The sequence below is a fragment of the Arabidopsis lyrata genome, assembly GCF_000004255.2.
Source record: "Arabidopsis lyrata subsp. lyrata unplaced genomic scaffold ARALYscaffold_5, whole genome shotgun sequence".
Classification (NCBI taxonomy): domain Eukaryota; kingdom Viridiplantae; phylum Streptophyta; class Magnoliopsida; order Brassicales; family Brassicaceae; genus Arabidopsis; species Arabidopsis lyrata.
Window position 1 is genome coordinate 20609120 of NW_003302551.1, and position 14962 is coordinate 20624081.

General features: G+C 36.4%; 4 protein-coding genes across 6 annotated transcripts; 3 read left to right on the forward strand and 1 right to left on the reverse strand.

The window, feature by feature from the left end:
- Positions 1–3088: 3088 nt before the first annotated feature.
- LOC9314495 (paladin) lies at positions 3089–9976 on the forward strand. The gene is made up of 19 exons (XM_002876605.2): positions 3089–3639; positions 3954–4085; positions 4197–4268; positions 4447–4517; positions 4602–4701; positions 4796–4894; positions 5035–5161; positions 5549–5688; positions 5774–5833; positions 5913–6148; positions 6409–6838; positions 6968–7291; positions 7404–8009; positions 8097–8270; positions 8365–8598; positions 8671–8954; positions 9043–9312; positions 9403–9525; positions 9610–9976. Exons 1-19 carry the CDS (start codon positions 3490–3492, stop codon positions 9740–9742), a joined length of 3765 nt encoding a protein of 1254 aa, XP_002876651.1. The 5' UTR covers positions 3089–3489; the 3' UTR covers positions 9743–9976.
- LOC9312720 (germin-like protein subfamily 2 member 4) lies at positions 9918–10902 on the reverse strand. The gene is made up of 2 exons (XM_002878381.2): positions 10672–10902; positions 9918–10583 (listed from the first exon to the last, which is right to left on the reverse strand). The coding sequence occupies exons 1-2, from the start codon at positions 10793–10795 to the stop codon at positions 10033–10035; spliced, it is 675 nt and encodes a 224-aa protein (XP_002878427.2). The 5' UTR covers positions 10796–10902; the 3' UTR covers positions 9918–10032.
- Positions 10903–11472: 570 nt separating this feature from the next.
- On the forward strand, positions 11473–12432 carry LOC9314496. The gene is made up of 3 exons (XM_002876606.2): positions 11473–11581; positions 11746–11943; positions 12021–12432. Exons 1-3 carry the CDS (start codon positions 11554–11556, stop codon positions 12215–12217), a joined length of 423 nt encoding a protein of 140 aa, XP_002876652.1. The 5' UTR covers positions 11473–11553; the 3' UTR covers positions 12218–12432.
- A 758-nt stretch (positions 12433–13190) lies between these two features.
- On the forward strand, positions 13191–14712 carry LOC110228306. Of its 3 annotated transcripts, none has more exons than XM_021025185.1 (4): positions 13191–13787; positions 13943–14158; positions 14251–14554; positions 14623–14712. In XM_021025185.1, exons 1-3 carry the CDS (start codon positions 13769–13771, stop codon positions 14532–14534), a joined length of 519 nt encoding a protein of 172 aa, XP_020880844.1. In that variant the 5' UTR covers positions 13191–13768; the 3' UTR covers positions 14535–14554; positions 14623–14712. The 3 variants fall into 3 exon arrangements, with proteins under 3 accessions (XP_020880844.1, XP_020880845.1, XP_020880843.1); XM_021025186.1 differs by having other exon boundaries at positions 14629–14712; XM_021025184.1 differs by having other exon boundaries at positions 14251–14712.
- The last annotated feature ends 250 nt before the right edge of the window (positions 14713–14962 follow it).

Sequence of the window (14962 nt, forward strand, 5' to 3'; positions counted from 1 at the left end):
AAACTAAATTAAATTCATATATCCTTCCCTTTGCTAACTGATACTTTTATGACAAATTGCTTCTTTGAATAGAATATTTTCATTTGTCGTGAGAGAGTAGATACATGTGGTTGAGAGATCTTCCAAATCGTTGGATATAAAATAAATCGATAATTTAACAAGTTCATATATAAGACAACGATTTAAATAATACGTACTCCTGATTACTCGGTCGCTCATTTGATTACAGGTTTGGTAATGATCTACATGACTAGATTGACATTAAAGCTAAATAGAAAAACATTTGTTAATGACTGACTACACATATAAAAGAAGACAACTACAATAAGCTTGTGAACCAGATATTGAAGTCCACGAGAATCGCATTTGAAAATAAAACATCAATCAGTTTGATGTGACTTGATAGGTTACAATTATTTAAACATGGTATGTGTCATACACTTGAGTTGTTGACATGTTCCAATATTATTAAAAGATAGGACTGCATAAATAATAAAGGAAGTTGTATGTTCACAAATAAAAAGAAAAAAAGGAAGTTACAAATAATAAAGGGGTTTATTAATATAATTTAAGTTTAAATAAAATATAAGAAAAAAAACAAAAAACACACACACACCGGTACGATAATTTTTCTTTCTTGGGTTGTCCGTTGTCATTTGACAATTGTAGTTGTTGTTAACTATTTTGATAAATGACCAAAGAGTAAGAAAACCATTTCCGTAGACCGTGTTTAATGCGTGTGTCTTTGTTTATAGTATTTCAAATAATTAAGAATTTGTAAAGTCGTAAAAATGTCATATAAGTATATAACAAGTGAAAAAAAAATATATATATATATAACAAGTGGGAGCCCATAATAAAAAATAAAAGAACAATCGAAGAATCTGACATGTTTAACTCACGACGACGCGTTAAACTAGCCGTTTACCAATCATTTTTAGTTTCTTATACGGTGACTAATAATATTAAGCATATATTAAAGAATATGTGTGACCTGCCACTTTACATAGTCAATATCAATGGATTTAGCGTAGGTGGTCAATTATATTTGAGCATGAATATTAGTTACGAATGATAGCAGTTATGTACTCATTAAATCTATAAAATATTACTTACATGTCTTCGCATTTGTATATTCTTCTTTTGTATATATTTTGACTCGGCCTTATGAATCCATAGGTTTTGAATGGCACCACGAGCTGGTGTTACATTTGCAAAATTCATTTTCAATGACCTATCAGCTAGTATTGGTTAGTCATCTTCTATCTTCGAAGGGATCCTAATCAGTATTACTTGAAGTTTGTTTCTGTTGTTAGATAGACGTTGAAAGATATTTTTATGTTTTTATGATATATACTATTTATGGATATTGATTTATAAAAGTTCGTGATTTTTGAAATTCACATAAATTTATCAACAATCGAATTAAAGTGGTGATGTTACGAAAATAATAATAATAATTAAAGTGATGTTATACAAGAGAAAACAAACAGTAGTTAAAGAAAACAGTAAAATGAGCATGACAAATTGACAATAATTAAAGGAAAATTGTTAAAAATATATTTTTTGGTGTGCCCCTTTTCAAAAATGTCCTTTTTAGATGTTCATTTTAAAAAATGTCCATTTTTAAATCTGAAATTTTTATAAAGTTTTACTAGGTCTATAAGGTACTTATGAATTGTAACTACTACTTGAAGACTCGATCCAAGTATTTATAAAGTTTTATAAGATGTTTTTGAAAGTTTTACAAGTTATTTTAAAGGATTTTTAAGGTTTTTCAAAGGTTTTACAAGATATTTTAAAGGTTTTTAAAGGTATTTAAAATGCATTTATAAGGTATTTATAAAATATTTATAAGATTTTAGATACATAGAAATGTAGTTTGTGTATGTTTTAATAATATTACATACATATTTTACATACATATTTGGGTAAATCTTATTTTTTTAAGAGTATTTTTTATAAGGTTTTAAAAAGGGGGTATTTTTGAAAAGTGGCATTGAAAAAGTGGCATTTTTGCAAAAGCCCCATAATTAAACTGTATTCAAATACATTTTGGTTTCAAAGTGTCTAAAAAAACATTTCAATGCAAAATCTTGCTCATTTTTATGGACACATGACTATACTAACATAATAAACGTTCAAAATTAGATTAGAGATAACAAGGATTCGAATCTCAAATTACATTATATATGATTTTATTATTTTATCATAAAATAAAAATATTAAATGGTTTCTTGAAATTAAATGTTAATCTCATGAATATCCACTTTACAGAAAATAAATATATTTGCAGGATTGGAAAATGATCAGACAAAATCTTTAATAAATTACTAAAAAATCAAAGAAAAAGACACGCCTTTCACGTTTTTGTGTGACGCAAGACCCACAACTCATTTACTGACCAATCGAAATTTTGTTTCCTCTCTTATTATTCTTCTTCTTAGGAGGAGGCTACTTTATTATTATTTAATGGTTTTTAAAAAGTTTACATTATTAATATATTTTTTTGTTATAACTTATAACGTAAAAGTTAACTTTTTGTCCCAAAAAAAAAAAAACGGAAAAGTTAACTTATTACCAATTACAAGTAAACAAATTTCTTATCTCTTATGGTTGGCTTAAATTGAAGCTTTTAAACGTGTTGAATCCGGCTAAATTGAATCTAAGAAGATCAAACTTTTCTAAGAAAATCATATGTTAAAACTTAAAAGATGAATCACAATATAGATAATTAAATTCTTACCTTTATTTATTTAACACATATAGATAATTAACTTATGGTGATATGTTTAAAAGATTAACGAAAAGCCATAAATTAATAATGTTCAAACGATTTTAATTAAAGGTAATCTTAAAAGATAAGGTTTTTCATATATCCTGAGGTTAGTATAATAAGGCTAGAGGGTTTTGTTATAAGCTTTCATATATTCTGATTTCTACTTGCTTATTTTAAAACAAAACCCTCTACTCTAGGCTTCTAGATAACTTTCTCGTTATGCTATTTTTTTAAATAACCTTTCCTAAAAATTGTAGTATTAATTCTGTTTTATCAACAATTTAATCAGATCTTATAAATATCCGTCGAAGGTAATCAAGAGTTAAAGAAATAGATTAGCGTGTGAGCTCATCTCTCTTAAATCTCTCCGCTCAAAATAAGTTTGTTGGAATTATCCTCCGCGTTTTTGTTTGTTCCGCGACCTTATCCATTTTCTTCATCTCTCTCTCTCAATTCTCAAACTTCGATTTTCCTTTTCTCGCGCGAGATATTTTCTGGATTTTGTCTGCGAATCACGAATATTCCAGCGTTTCTTCGTCCCGCATTGGCGCACGATTTTTGTCGTTTTTCCGGGATTCGAAGAACAGTTTATAGAGTGAAGAAGAAGAAGAGTCGAGAGGTTTTTCGGAGTCGATATCGTTTTTTTTGAATCGAATCTGCAAGTTTTTGAAGTTTCTCGGTGGTGTGTGGGGTTTTTTGTTGGATGAGATATGTCGATACCGAAGGAGCCAGAGCAGGTGATGAAACTGAGAGATGGATCGGTACTTGGTAAGAAGACGATTCTCAAGAGTGACCATTTTCCAGGTTGTCAAAATAAGCGTATGACTCCTCAGATCGAAGGCGCTCCCAATTACCGTCAGGTCTCTCTCCCATTCTCCGATTTTGGTTTTTACTTTGTTATGTGAAATTTGACTATCAAGTGAGCTGAATCTGTGAATGACATGGAAATCGGATCACAGAAACGAATCCTATGTGTAGGAATTTTATTTGATTTCAGCTAGAATCTAGGTTTTATGTACTGCACTCGTTATATCTCTAGAACTTGATCTTGTGTGTTCCAAAATGCAGATTCCTTATAAACCCCGAGTACTAATTATCTATTGAAGCTCTCATTTTGAGATTTAATGTGTTCTCATTTTGTTATCTGCTCTTGGTTTTGTGGTCTTTGTTACAGGCTGATTCATTACGTGTACATGGGGTTGCAATTCCAACTGCTGTTGGGATACGAAACGTTCTTAGGCACATTGGAGCTCACAAGGACGGGAAACAAGCAAAAGTTCTTTGGATTAGTCTCAGGGAGGAACCGGTAAATCCATTTTCTTGAACTTCTGCCAATATCCAAATCATAGGCATGTGCCATTTACTGTTGCTTCGACATTCTTTCTTGTTAACTTGGCATTTACTACACATTTGGCAGGTAGTATACATAAACGGGCGACCTTTTGTTCTACGTGATGTGGAGAAACCTTTCACTAATCTTGAGTACACGGTACAAAAGCCTTTTCCTAATATGCGGTCAATTCCATTCGGAAACACTTTTGTTGTACATTAATATAGCCTTCTTGTACATTAGTTTGTTGGGTGGATCTCCACTATTAAAGTTAATCAGAAACTTGATTATCCATGGAACCTTTCATTTGTGACCTTAAGCTTATGTTTCTGATCAGGGAATCAACAGGGTAAGGGTAGAGCAAATGGAAGCCCGGTTAAAAGAAGATATTCTCATGGAGGCGTCGAGGTAACCACTAGGTCCTTTGAATGATCTAACTTTGTTTGTATCATTGTTTTTTGCTTTGGGTGTATTTGACCATTTGCCTTGCAGATATGGGAATAAGATACTTGTCACCGATGAACTGCCAGATGGTCAGATGGTGGACCAGTGGGAGCCAGTCTCAACTGATTCTTTGAAGACACTACTTGAGGTAGGGTATTGGAATGAAACATCATATGTACACCCTTTAATGGGATTTCCAGGTTCATATCATTCTTTTTGCTTATACACTTCTCTGGATCTAGGTTTACGAAGAACTGCAAGCTGAAGGCTACCTTCTCGATTATGAACGTGTTCCTATAACGGATGAAAAGTCGCCAAAAGAAACAGATTTTGATCTGTTGGTAAGTCTTATGCCATTCCTCTTAGTTGACAACCCTGAATGATCTTATCTCTTGCCCTTTGGTATTTGCTAGGAGCATAACATTAAATTGGGATTACTATGTTCCTGTTAATGAATCTTCTCAAAACACTATTATTTCAGATTAGGAAGATATCTCAGGCTGACATTAATACGGAGATCATTTTCAATTGTCAAATGGGACGTGGACGTACGACGACTGGAATGGTGATTGCAACCCTGGTCTATTTCAAACGTACTAGGGCATCAGGTACATCATCATCTCCAACCGCTCAACTTGCGAAGAAGCATATGCGAAGAGAGTATAACATATGCTCTTTCTGTGAATTAGATGTTATGCGAAAAAAAAAGAAGCTGAATTGGGGATACCTTATTATTGAATCGTTTACTTTTATTCCACTTTTGGAGTATCAAATCTACAAGTGCTTTATTTGTCATAGAGAAATGAAACACTATCGACTAGCCAAATAATCATCTCTCAACCCTCTTTCTCAAGCCTGTTCTTATGTATATATCTAGGGAGCCACATATTCTCGAAAAAAATATAGCCCATAGACAGATTGGTGTTTAAGCCAGGTCATTATGGTATCTATTAACCTGTCATTTTTTTTTCTTTGCTATTTGATGTTGAATAAAGATCAAGGATTCCCAAGAAACAACTCTTTTGGGAGAATCTTTAAAGCTGGTGAAAATATTACTGTTAATCTGCCGAATTCGGAGGAGGCAATCCGTAGAGGGGAATACGCGGTCGTTAGAAGTTTAATTAGAGTCTTAGAGGTATTTAGACTCTTTCCATTTGTCTTTATCTGATCATTTTGGTGGTCCTGCTGCGTCTAACTATTAATTGGTTTCATGATTCTAGGGTGGTGTAGAAGGTAAAAGGCAAGTTGATAAAGTCATCGACAAATGTGCATCCATGCAGGTATCTGTGTTAAGTTTTTAACTTATGGGGTTTCACTTAGGGTAAAAGGTCTAAAGTTTATCCATGAATTAACTTACAGAATTTACGAGAGGCAATTGCAACCTATCGCAGTAGTATTTTGCGTCAACCCGATGAAAAGAAGAGAGAGGCAGCACTCTCATTTTTTGTTGAGTACTTGGAAAGATATTACTTCCTTATATGCTTTGCAGTATATCTTCATTCAGAGGGTGCTTTTCTCCAATCTGGTTCGCTTGGCCATGTCAGTTTTGCTGATTGGATGCGAGCTAGGCCAGAGCTCTATAGCATTCTTCGCAGGTACTGAGAAGCAGTTTATTTTTGCTTGTAACTTGTTATGCTTCTGTTTTGCTTGTAAATCTGGCTGTATCTCAGTTTTCCATAGGAGCAGTTGAAGAACAACTTATTTGAGAGGCTTTTCCTATATTTAAGTAGCTCCCTGTAGCTGTATCTATTTACACTATTCTAGCATAATTTGAAAGTCAAAATTAACCTGGTACTCGAGTTTCAGACTGCATATGATCTTCAGATGTCTTATGTAAGTTCATTGCCTCGTCCAGGTTGCTCAGGAGAGATCCTATGGGTGCCCTTGGATATGCAGCTATGAAGCCTTCTTTGACAAAGATTGCAGAATCTACCGACGGGCGCCCTCACGAGATGAGTGTCGTTGCTGCGCTTAGAAGTGGGGCAGTTCTGGGAAGTCAAACTGTTCTAAAGAGCGATCATAGTCCTGGCTGTCAAATTTTAAGTCTACCAGAGAGGGTGGAAGGAGCTCCGAATTTTAGGGAGGTTCCAGGATTTCCTGTATATGGTGTTGCGAATCCAACTATAGATGGTATTCGATCTGTCATTGAAAGGGTTGGGAGTTCCAGAGGTGGTCGGCCAGTTTTTTGGCACAATATGAGAGAAGAACCTGTTATATATATCAACGGGAAACCATTTGTTCTACGTGAAGTTGAAAGGCCATATAAGAACATGCTAGAATATACGGTAATAATCTGTGTGTTTTAAGTATATTTCAGATTCTATTTAGATGCAATACCTTTGAGTGATTATCCCCAATTTCTCTTCAGCTCTTATGGATTGGTTAGAAAGCTTAACAGAAATACCTCTATGTAGGGAATTGATCGAGATAGAGTGGAAGGAATGGAGGCTCGTCTAAAAGAGGATATTCTGAGAGAAGCTAAGCGATATGACGGTGCGATAATGGTCATTCATGAAACCAAAGATGGACAGATTTTTGATTTATGGGAAAATGTGGATGCTGATTCTGTTCAAACACCCCTCGAGGTCTACAAATGTTTAGAGGCTGATGGGTTTCCTATTAAGTATGCACGTGTACCTATAACTGATGGTAAAGCGCCCAAAAGCTCAGACTTTGACACATTGACATCTAATATTGCTTCTGCTTCCAAAGACACTGCTTTTGTCTTCAATTGCCAGGTTGAGTTCCCTCCTGCGTCCCAATCTACTTGTGTATTTCGATATATTTGGTAATCCTCTCTAGCTTATCTGTTCAACTTACAAAATTTCCTTTTTCATTCGACATTCACAGATGGGGAGAGGTAGAACAACCACTGGAACTGTCATTGCCTGTCTAGTGAAGCTCCGCATCAATTATGGGAGACCTATCAAGGTTCTTTATGACGTTCTGACCCATGACATTGTGGATGAAGATTCCTCAAGTGGTGGTGAAGAAACTGGAAGTAATAACGCTGAAGCAAGACCTCGTAATTCAGGACGAAGAACTGAGGAGGAACAAGGTCGTGCATTTGGAATGGATGACATCCTTTTGCTGTGGAAAATCACTAGGTTATTCGATAATGGAGTTGAATCCCGCGAGGCTTTAGATGCTGTGATTGATAGATGTTCTGCATTGCAAAATATTCGTGAAGCTGTTCTGCAGTACAGAAAGGTTTTCAACCAACAACATGTTGAGCCACGAGTAAGGAGTGCTGCCTTGAAACGTGGCGCTGAATATTTGGAGAGATACTTCCGCTTGATTGCCTTTGCAGCCTATCTAGGAAGCAAAGCTTTTGATGGATTCTTTGTGGAAGGAGAATCTAAGGTTACGTTCAAGAATTGGTTGAATCAGAGGCCTGAGGTGCAAGCAATGAAGTGGAGCATAAGGCTAAGACCTGGACGATTTTTTACCATTCCTGTGAGTCAAATGTCTCATTATTCAGTCTTGGGAAACTGTATAATCTTCTTTATTTTGCGTGTTACAACTTTGAATATTTTCATGTAGGAGGAATTGCGGGCACAACATGAATCGCAACACGGAGATGCAGTCATGGAGTCAATTGTCAACGAACGTAGTGGTTCTGTCTTGGGAAAAGGTTCTATACTTAAAATGTACTTTTTCCCTGGCCAAAGAACTTCAAGTCGTTTGCAAATTAACGGTGCACCTCACGTATACAAGGTAGGCTTCAAGGAAATGCGATTCTTGTGTGGTTTCCTGATTACTGGTAACCGTAAAATGATCATACTTAACCATGACATAACGTTCATTTCAGGTCGATAGATATCCTGTGTATAGCATGGCAACTCCCACAATTTCAGGCGCTAAAAAGATGCTCGCCTATTTAGGCACCAAACTAAAGGAAGAAGGTGGGGTTTCAACAGAAAGAATAGTAGTAACAGACTTGAGAGAAGAAGCGGTTGTTTATATCAATGGAACTCCATTTGTCTTGAGAGAATTGAGTAAACCTGTTGATACGCTTAAGCATGTTGGAATAACTGGTGCAGTGGTATGTTTCAATCACAGCTAATAATTATACAAATTGCAAAAGCAGTTTTATTAATTTGTATCATTAATGCAGGTAGAAAGCATAGAATCACGGTTAAAAGAAGATATATTGGCTGAAGTTCGAGAGACTGGAGGCCGAATGCTATTGCATCGTGAAGAATACAGCCCGGCATCTAATCAATCTCGGGTTATTGGATATTGGGAGAATATTCAACCAGATAATGTGAAGACACCTGCAGAAGTATATGCTGCACTGAAAGATGAAAATTACAACATATCTTACCGCAGAATACCTTTAACCAGAGAAAAAGATGCATTAGCTTCCGATGTAGACGCGATCCAGTACTGTAAAGACGAGTAAGTATCAATCATCTGTTTTATTCTTTCACATTTTACATATTTACCAAATCTCTTCCGTGTTAACTTGTGGACGTTTTCAACACAGTTCCGCTGGGAGTTACTTGTTTGTATCGCACACCGGTTTTGGAGGAGTTTCTTATGCAATGGCCATAACTTGTCTCCTACTTCAACCTGGTCAGAACTTCACAGCTACACCAACCACAGATTCTTCTACCTTAGAAGAAGATGATTCGCCTTCACGGGTTTGTGATGAAGAAGCGTTGAGTATGGGAGACTACCGCGACATACTGAGTCTCATAAGAGTGCTTTCTCATGGTCCTCAGAGCAAATCAGACGTAGATGGAATAGTCGAACTGTATGCAATCAATCAGTCTCTTTTGAGAATTTTATTTCACTTTCGAATACATCGCTCATGATTGCATCGTCTTGTTTTGGCATTTTATAGGTGTGCTGGTGCAGGACATTTGAGAGAAGACATCGTTTACTACAGTAAAGAACTCAACAAGCTTCCTATTACAAAAGATGAAAACCGTTCATACATCATGGACATGGGTGTTAAAGCCTTAAGGTTAGTTACTCAACTCCAAACCAAACCTTGAAGTTCATTTCTTCCCATATCCAAACAAATAATATGATTGTTTTGTATGAGCAGGCGTTACTTTTACCTGATAACATTCAGATCATACCTCTATTGCACGTCACCTGAAGAAATGAAATTCTTGGATTGGATGAAGTCACGGCCGGAACTTGGACATCTCTGTAATAACCTCAGGATAGATAAGTAAAAGTGTGATTTTGGGTTTCAGTGTCCATACATATATATGTATAATCTAGGCAAAGTTATATTGTTTGGTTTATGCAGAGCTTTTAGTGTATAAAAAATTGTACAGCTTTCTCTCCCTCGTCTGTTTGCTTTGTAGAGAGATCTCTGTTTATAGGTTTGTGCTCTTCTTATATGGATTGCTTAAAACCCTCCAGCTGATTCAGCAGCTTACTCTAATAAGTAAGCTATTTTTTTTTCCCTTTATTAAAAACAAATTAATAAAATTAAAAATATATATAACAAACGCAATTTTTAGACTTTCTTGGGAGCAAACTTGGATTTGATCTTTTCGATTTCTTTCGTTCCGATCTGAAACGCCGTCGTTAAAACGTGATCAGGAATCGCCGGAGTGGCCGTGAATAGCGTGGCGGCAATCGATTGTGTTCCCGGTAACTGACTGTTGAACGCAGAGATCACCGACGCAGGTTTCGCTTTGTCGTTGTTCTTCTGGTAATGAATCAATCCTCTCGGGAAGACGAAAACTTCTCCTTTCTTCACCGTCTTAGCGAATAGCTTGTTCGCCGTCGTTATGAATCCGACGTCAAGCTCGCCTTCCAAAACGAAGATCACTTCAGTGGCGCGTGGATGCGTGTGCGGCGGGTTTAAACCTCCGGGAGCGTAGTCGATACGCGCGAGTGAGACTCCGAGCGTGTTAAGCCCTGCGATCTTCTCTACGTTTGCTCCCGTGACGGCTGACCCGACTGTGTTGTTAACGACGGCGGGTTTTCCGATTCCGGCGAAGAAGAAATCTGAGGCGGTGATGTTTGATTCGGGCTTACATGTGAAACCATTCACTTTGATCCCTACATAATCCAAAACAACGATATTTCATTACTTTAATCATTCAAAGTAAACAGTAAACACTAAATTGAATTTTGAAGATATGTTTACCTGAAGTGTGATCTGCAACGCAGAGATCTTGAAGAGTGTCAGGATCGTAAGCAAGAGCAACCACAGTTAAAGAGAACAGAGCAAAGAAGAAGCCATAACATCTCGAGTCCATGATTTTGATCATGTACTGTAGAAGAGCAAGTAAACTAGATTCGAAGCTCTAATTTGAAACTGTGTGATATGTTTATGTTTCGATTTGGATCGTTATAAATATTTGAATTTGTTAGAGGAAAATTATGCATAGCTTAACTAACTTAAACGCAAAGCAAAAGTGGGAGTTGGAGGAGAGATGTGATGTCGTTTTCTTACACATACATGTACATATTTAATTTAACTTTTAAGTTTTGGTTATCGTTAGATAGAATTCTAGGTTGAACCGAATTATATTCCAGATCAGAGATCTAAAGAAGTAAGATCAATAAAAAGAGTTTCAGTTTCCAATTCTTGGTAGGGGTTGGAAAGTTAATTAAAATACTTGAAATCGTGATGGGGTGGGCCATGCAACTTTGAGATTCGTTTCGATGGTTAACAAGAACGAAAATCCGTCATTTGTATATCTTAACAAGGCCCATTTACAATGAAATAGGGCCACCTCAAATAGCCCAAAGTATAACTCTTCTTCTCTCAAGGATTTTAATGAGGAGTTTTGGGCCATGGTGCGGCCCAAGTGATGCTTTTCCTGAATTGACAAACAAAGTTACTTAATTACCCACAGTCAGTTACATGGTTGTGTCTTGTGTGGCAAGGGGTAGAATCGAAATTAGCACACGACGACCAGTGTTGCCAGTGAAAACAAAGCGTAAATTTCACTCAACCGCAACCACAGATCTAAAACCCTCTCACCTACCAAACAAACACTCTCTCTATCAATCCGGCAAAACAATGTCTGCTTTTCCCGGCGATTACGCAGGTAAAATCTCTATCTCTCTCTCTCTCTTTGTATCTCCGTTAGAAGTGTTGTTTTCATAACTCTCTAGATCTCAAGATTAGATTCTGTCACTAAAACCTAGCAAGTAGTTTTAGTAAGTATATTCTCCGTTTTATAGTAATTTCCTTTTTTTTTGGTTATCGCAGCGGCTGAGACAGGTATCTTTTGGGACATAGAAGATTGCAAGATTGATGTTGACCTCAATGCTAGTCAGGTTTTGCAGAACATTAAATTGACCATTTCGAGGGCTGGTCATCATGGAACAGTCTCAATAAGGGCGTATGGTGATATGACGGGTCATGAGTTTCCCTCTGAGGGAATTAAGCTCAATCACTTCCCTGCAGGTTAAAAACTTGTCTTTTTTTACTTACTTGTTTGTGAATGTATGTATCTTTGATCAGATCTGACTTGTTTGTTTCAGGAGAGAGGTACGCGAGACATTCGAAGATGCTTGAAGACATCATTGCATGGTCAGCTGAACATCCTCAACCATCAAATTTGATGCTAATCATGAAAGACACCTCTCCAGACTTCATTGAGGTTGTTCAACTTTTGAAATCCAAGAAAAATTACATGTTTCACATTGTTCAACCTGGAAGTGGGTTTGGAAGAGCTTAGGCCTTAACTTATGGATTAGGCGGCATTATGATGACATTACCACTAGTTGGAGACTAATTAATTTAGTATTGCTGCAAGTAGAATAAAATGTTCACTACTGTTTGTCTGTAATTTCGTCATTCCTCTGTTGATCGATCATCCTCTTTTGAGGACTAAGAACAAAACTCTAGGAAATGTTGGATCATCCTCTTTGCAGATCTCCTTCATTCTGACCATAATAAGTTAATGTTTTGTTCAGATTAAAATTCATCATTTTTATTAAACTCGGATCTCTAAGCTCTCCTATCGTCCTGCAACTATGATATCACCATGCTTAACAAGAACGATAAGATATCACCATGGTCCGTTTATGTGCATTGCAATGCTTAACCAAGAAATATCGGCCACATAGTAGAATGGCCCGTATACCATGAAATAGGCCTGTTAATTCCACCTAAATTGGCCCAAGTACACCTCTTGTTCTCTAAGGATTCTAATGAACCTGAAGAAGAGATCTGCGGCCCAGGTCATGCTTGACACGGGCAGTTACTAAATTACCCACTAGTGTGTATGTGTTAGGCCTGGGCTTTCGGTTATCGGTTGGATCCATTCGGTTTTCGGTTTTTTCGGTTTTAAAATTTAGTATCCATTCGGATATTTTGAAATTTCGGTTTGGTTCCGGTTCTTTCGGTTTTAAAATTTAGTATTCATTCGGTTATTTTGCTTAGGATATTTTCGGATATTTTGGTTATTTTTGAGTATTTTCGAATATTTTTGGATATTTTTCGGTTATTTTTGAGTATTTTTACTATTTTTATAGATTTTTCAAGTATTTTTGATTATTTGGTCAATAAATAACTAATTATTTCGAAAATATAATTGTATTTCGGATATTTCGGTTACCCGAAATATTTCGGTTCGGTACCGATTCGGTTATCAAATTTAGTATCTATTTGGTTATTTTCAAATTTTTGGTTCGGTTCGGTTCAGTTTCTTTTTATTCGGTTTCGGTTCGGTACATTCGGTTCGGTTTAAAAGCCCGGCCCTAGTATGTGTAATGACTATTCTCTTTTAGTTCATGCCCACTGACTCCATGTGGTCGATACCGGTTTATTCGACAAACTTGTTACTACAATAGTATTAATCTCTTATACATATTTTTGTTCATATAAATGAATCTGTTGTTTATTTCAAACACGAATAAGTTTTTTTTTGGACAGTGAACACTAATTAGTAACATGATGAAAACTGAAAAGAACATCCCGGACTTGTTCAAAAAAAAAAAAAAAAAACATCCCGGACAAAAAGCCTTAATTAATACACTAAAGAAGTTACCAAATTACCCTCAGCTACTTGGCTGTGTGTTACGTTAATTAGGGGTAGAATCGAAATTGGCATGACCTTGTGAAATCCAACGGCTGCAAATCAGTGTCTTGGAAAACAAGCCATATCTCTAACCCTTAATTCCCACCCTTTCAACCTATAGTCTATCTCTTCCGCATCTAAACCCTAATTTTTCTTTTGTTCTTTCATTCAGACAAGTCTCTAATTTTCTCGATCTCCGTCGAAACCATGACCACAGAATTCGCAAGTGAGATTTCTCTCTAGCTCTTCCTTGAAATTGTTTGTCTATATCTGGATTGGATTTCATCTGATCGATCAGTCATAGTAAATTTTAATGGATCTAATCAATTCACGTTGTGATATATATCTGGATTAATAGATTTCATCTAATCGATCTAGCAGATGATAGCACAGGCGTCTTCTGGGACCTCGATGATTGCTCAACCCCTAATGATAGTCGTCCTCATTTGATTTATCAGAATATCAAATCACCTCTTGAGAATAAGGGTTATCGTGGTGAGGTATCAATCTCAGCTTATGTTCAGAATGAAACGTTACCTGATGACTTGCTAGATATACTTCGTGAGGCTGGAGTCAAAATCTCATTCGTACCCAAAGGTGAATTTATTTACTAAAAACCCTAGTCTTTTATTCTCTGTTTTTACTTACATATATGTCTAGAATCTAATCTATATCTCTGTTGTTATTAGATTCAACGCATAAAAGAGTTGCTAGGATGTTCTTGGACATTCTTCTATGGGCAGTGGACAATCCTCATCCAGCAAATCTGATGATAATCTCAAACAACTTCTCAGAACACAAGTTGTTTCTCAAGACTCTTCACTATTTGAAACAAAGACATTACAATGTTCTCTTAGCAGAGCCTGGTAAGGTCGTATCAGAAGAGGTACGTCTTTTGTTTTCGGATGGCCTATTAGAAAACCTGATCAAGCAAAGTGAAGTGGAAGAGCATAGCAAAGATTCGGAGGACTAACTTCTCTGCGTAGCTGAAAGGTGACAACGATCCTAATGCAAAATCCATATATATGTAATCATTAATAGGTTCTCCATTTGATATATAGATTCAGGGGGAGAGCTAAAATGGTGATGGGCGACATTCTTCTCACCGCTGTGGACTTTTCTCGCACCAAGCCTGATCAAGTGGTTAATTTGTTTGTGGTCTCACATAAAGTTTTAACGGATGAGTTCATTAGTATTTTTCAAAAATTGGAATCGAGAAATATCAAAGTCTCTTGGGACTCAAGGAACCCACCCCATCAGGAATACGATTTCCTTAAGTAACCTTTAAATGGCTTTGGCGAAAACTATAAGCTGATATATGTTCGGACTTCTTCTTCTCGCTTACGCAGTCGGTGCTCAACGGAAGCTGTTTCAAACTCCAAGGGAGACGAAAGTAGCTGA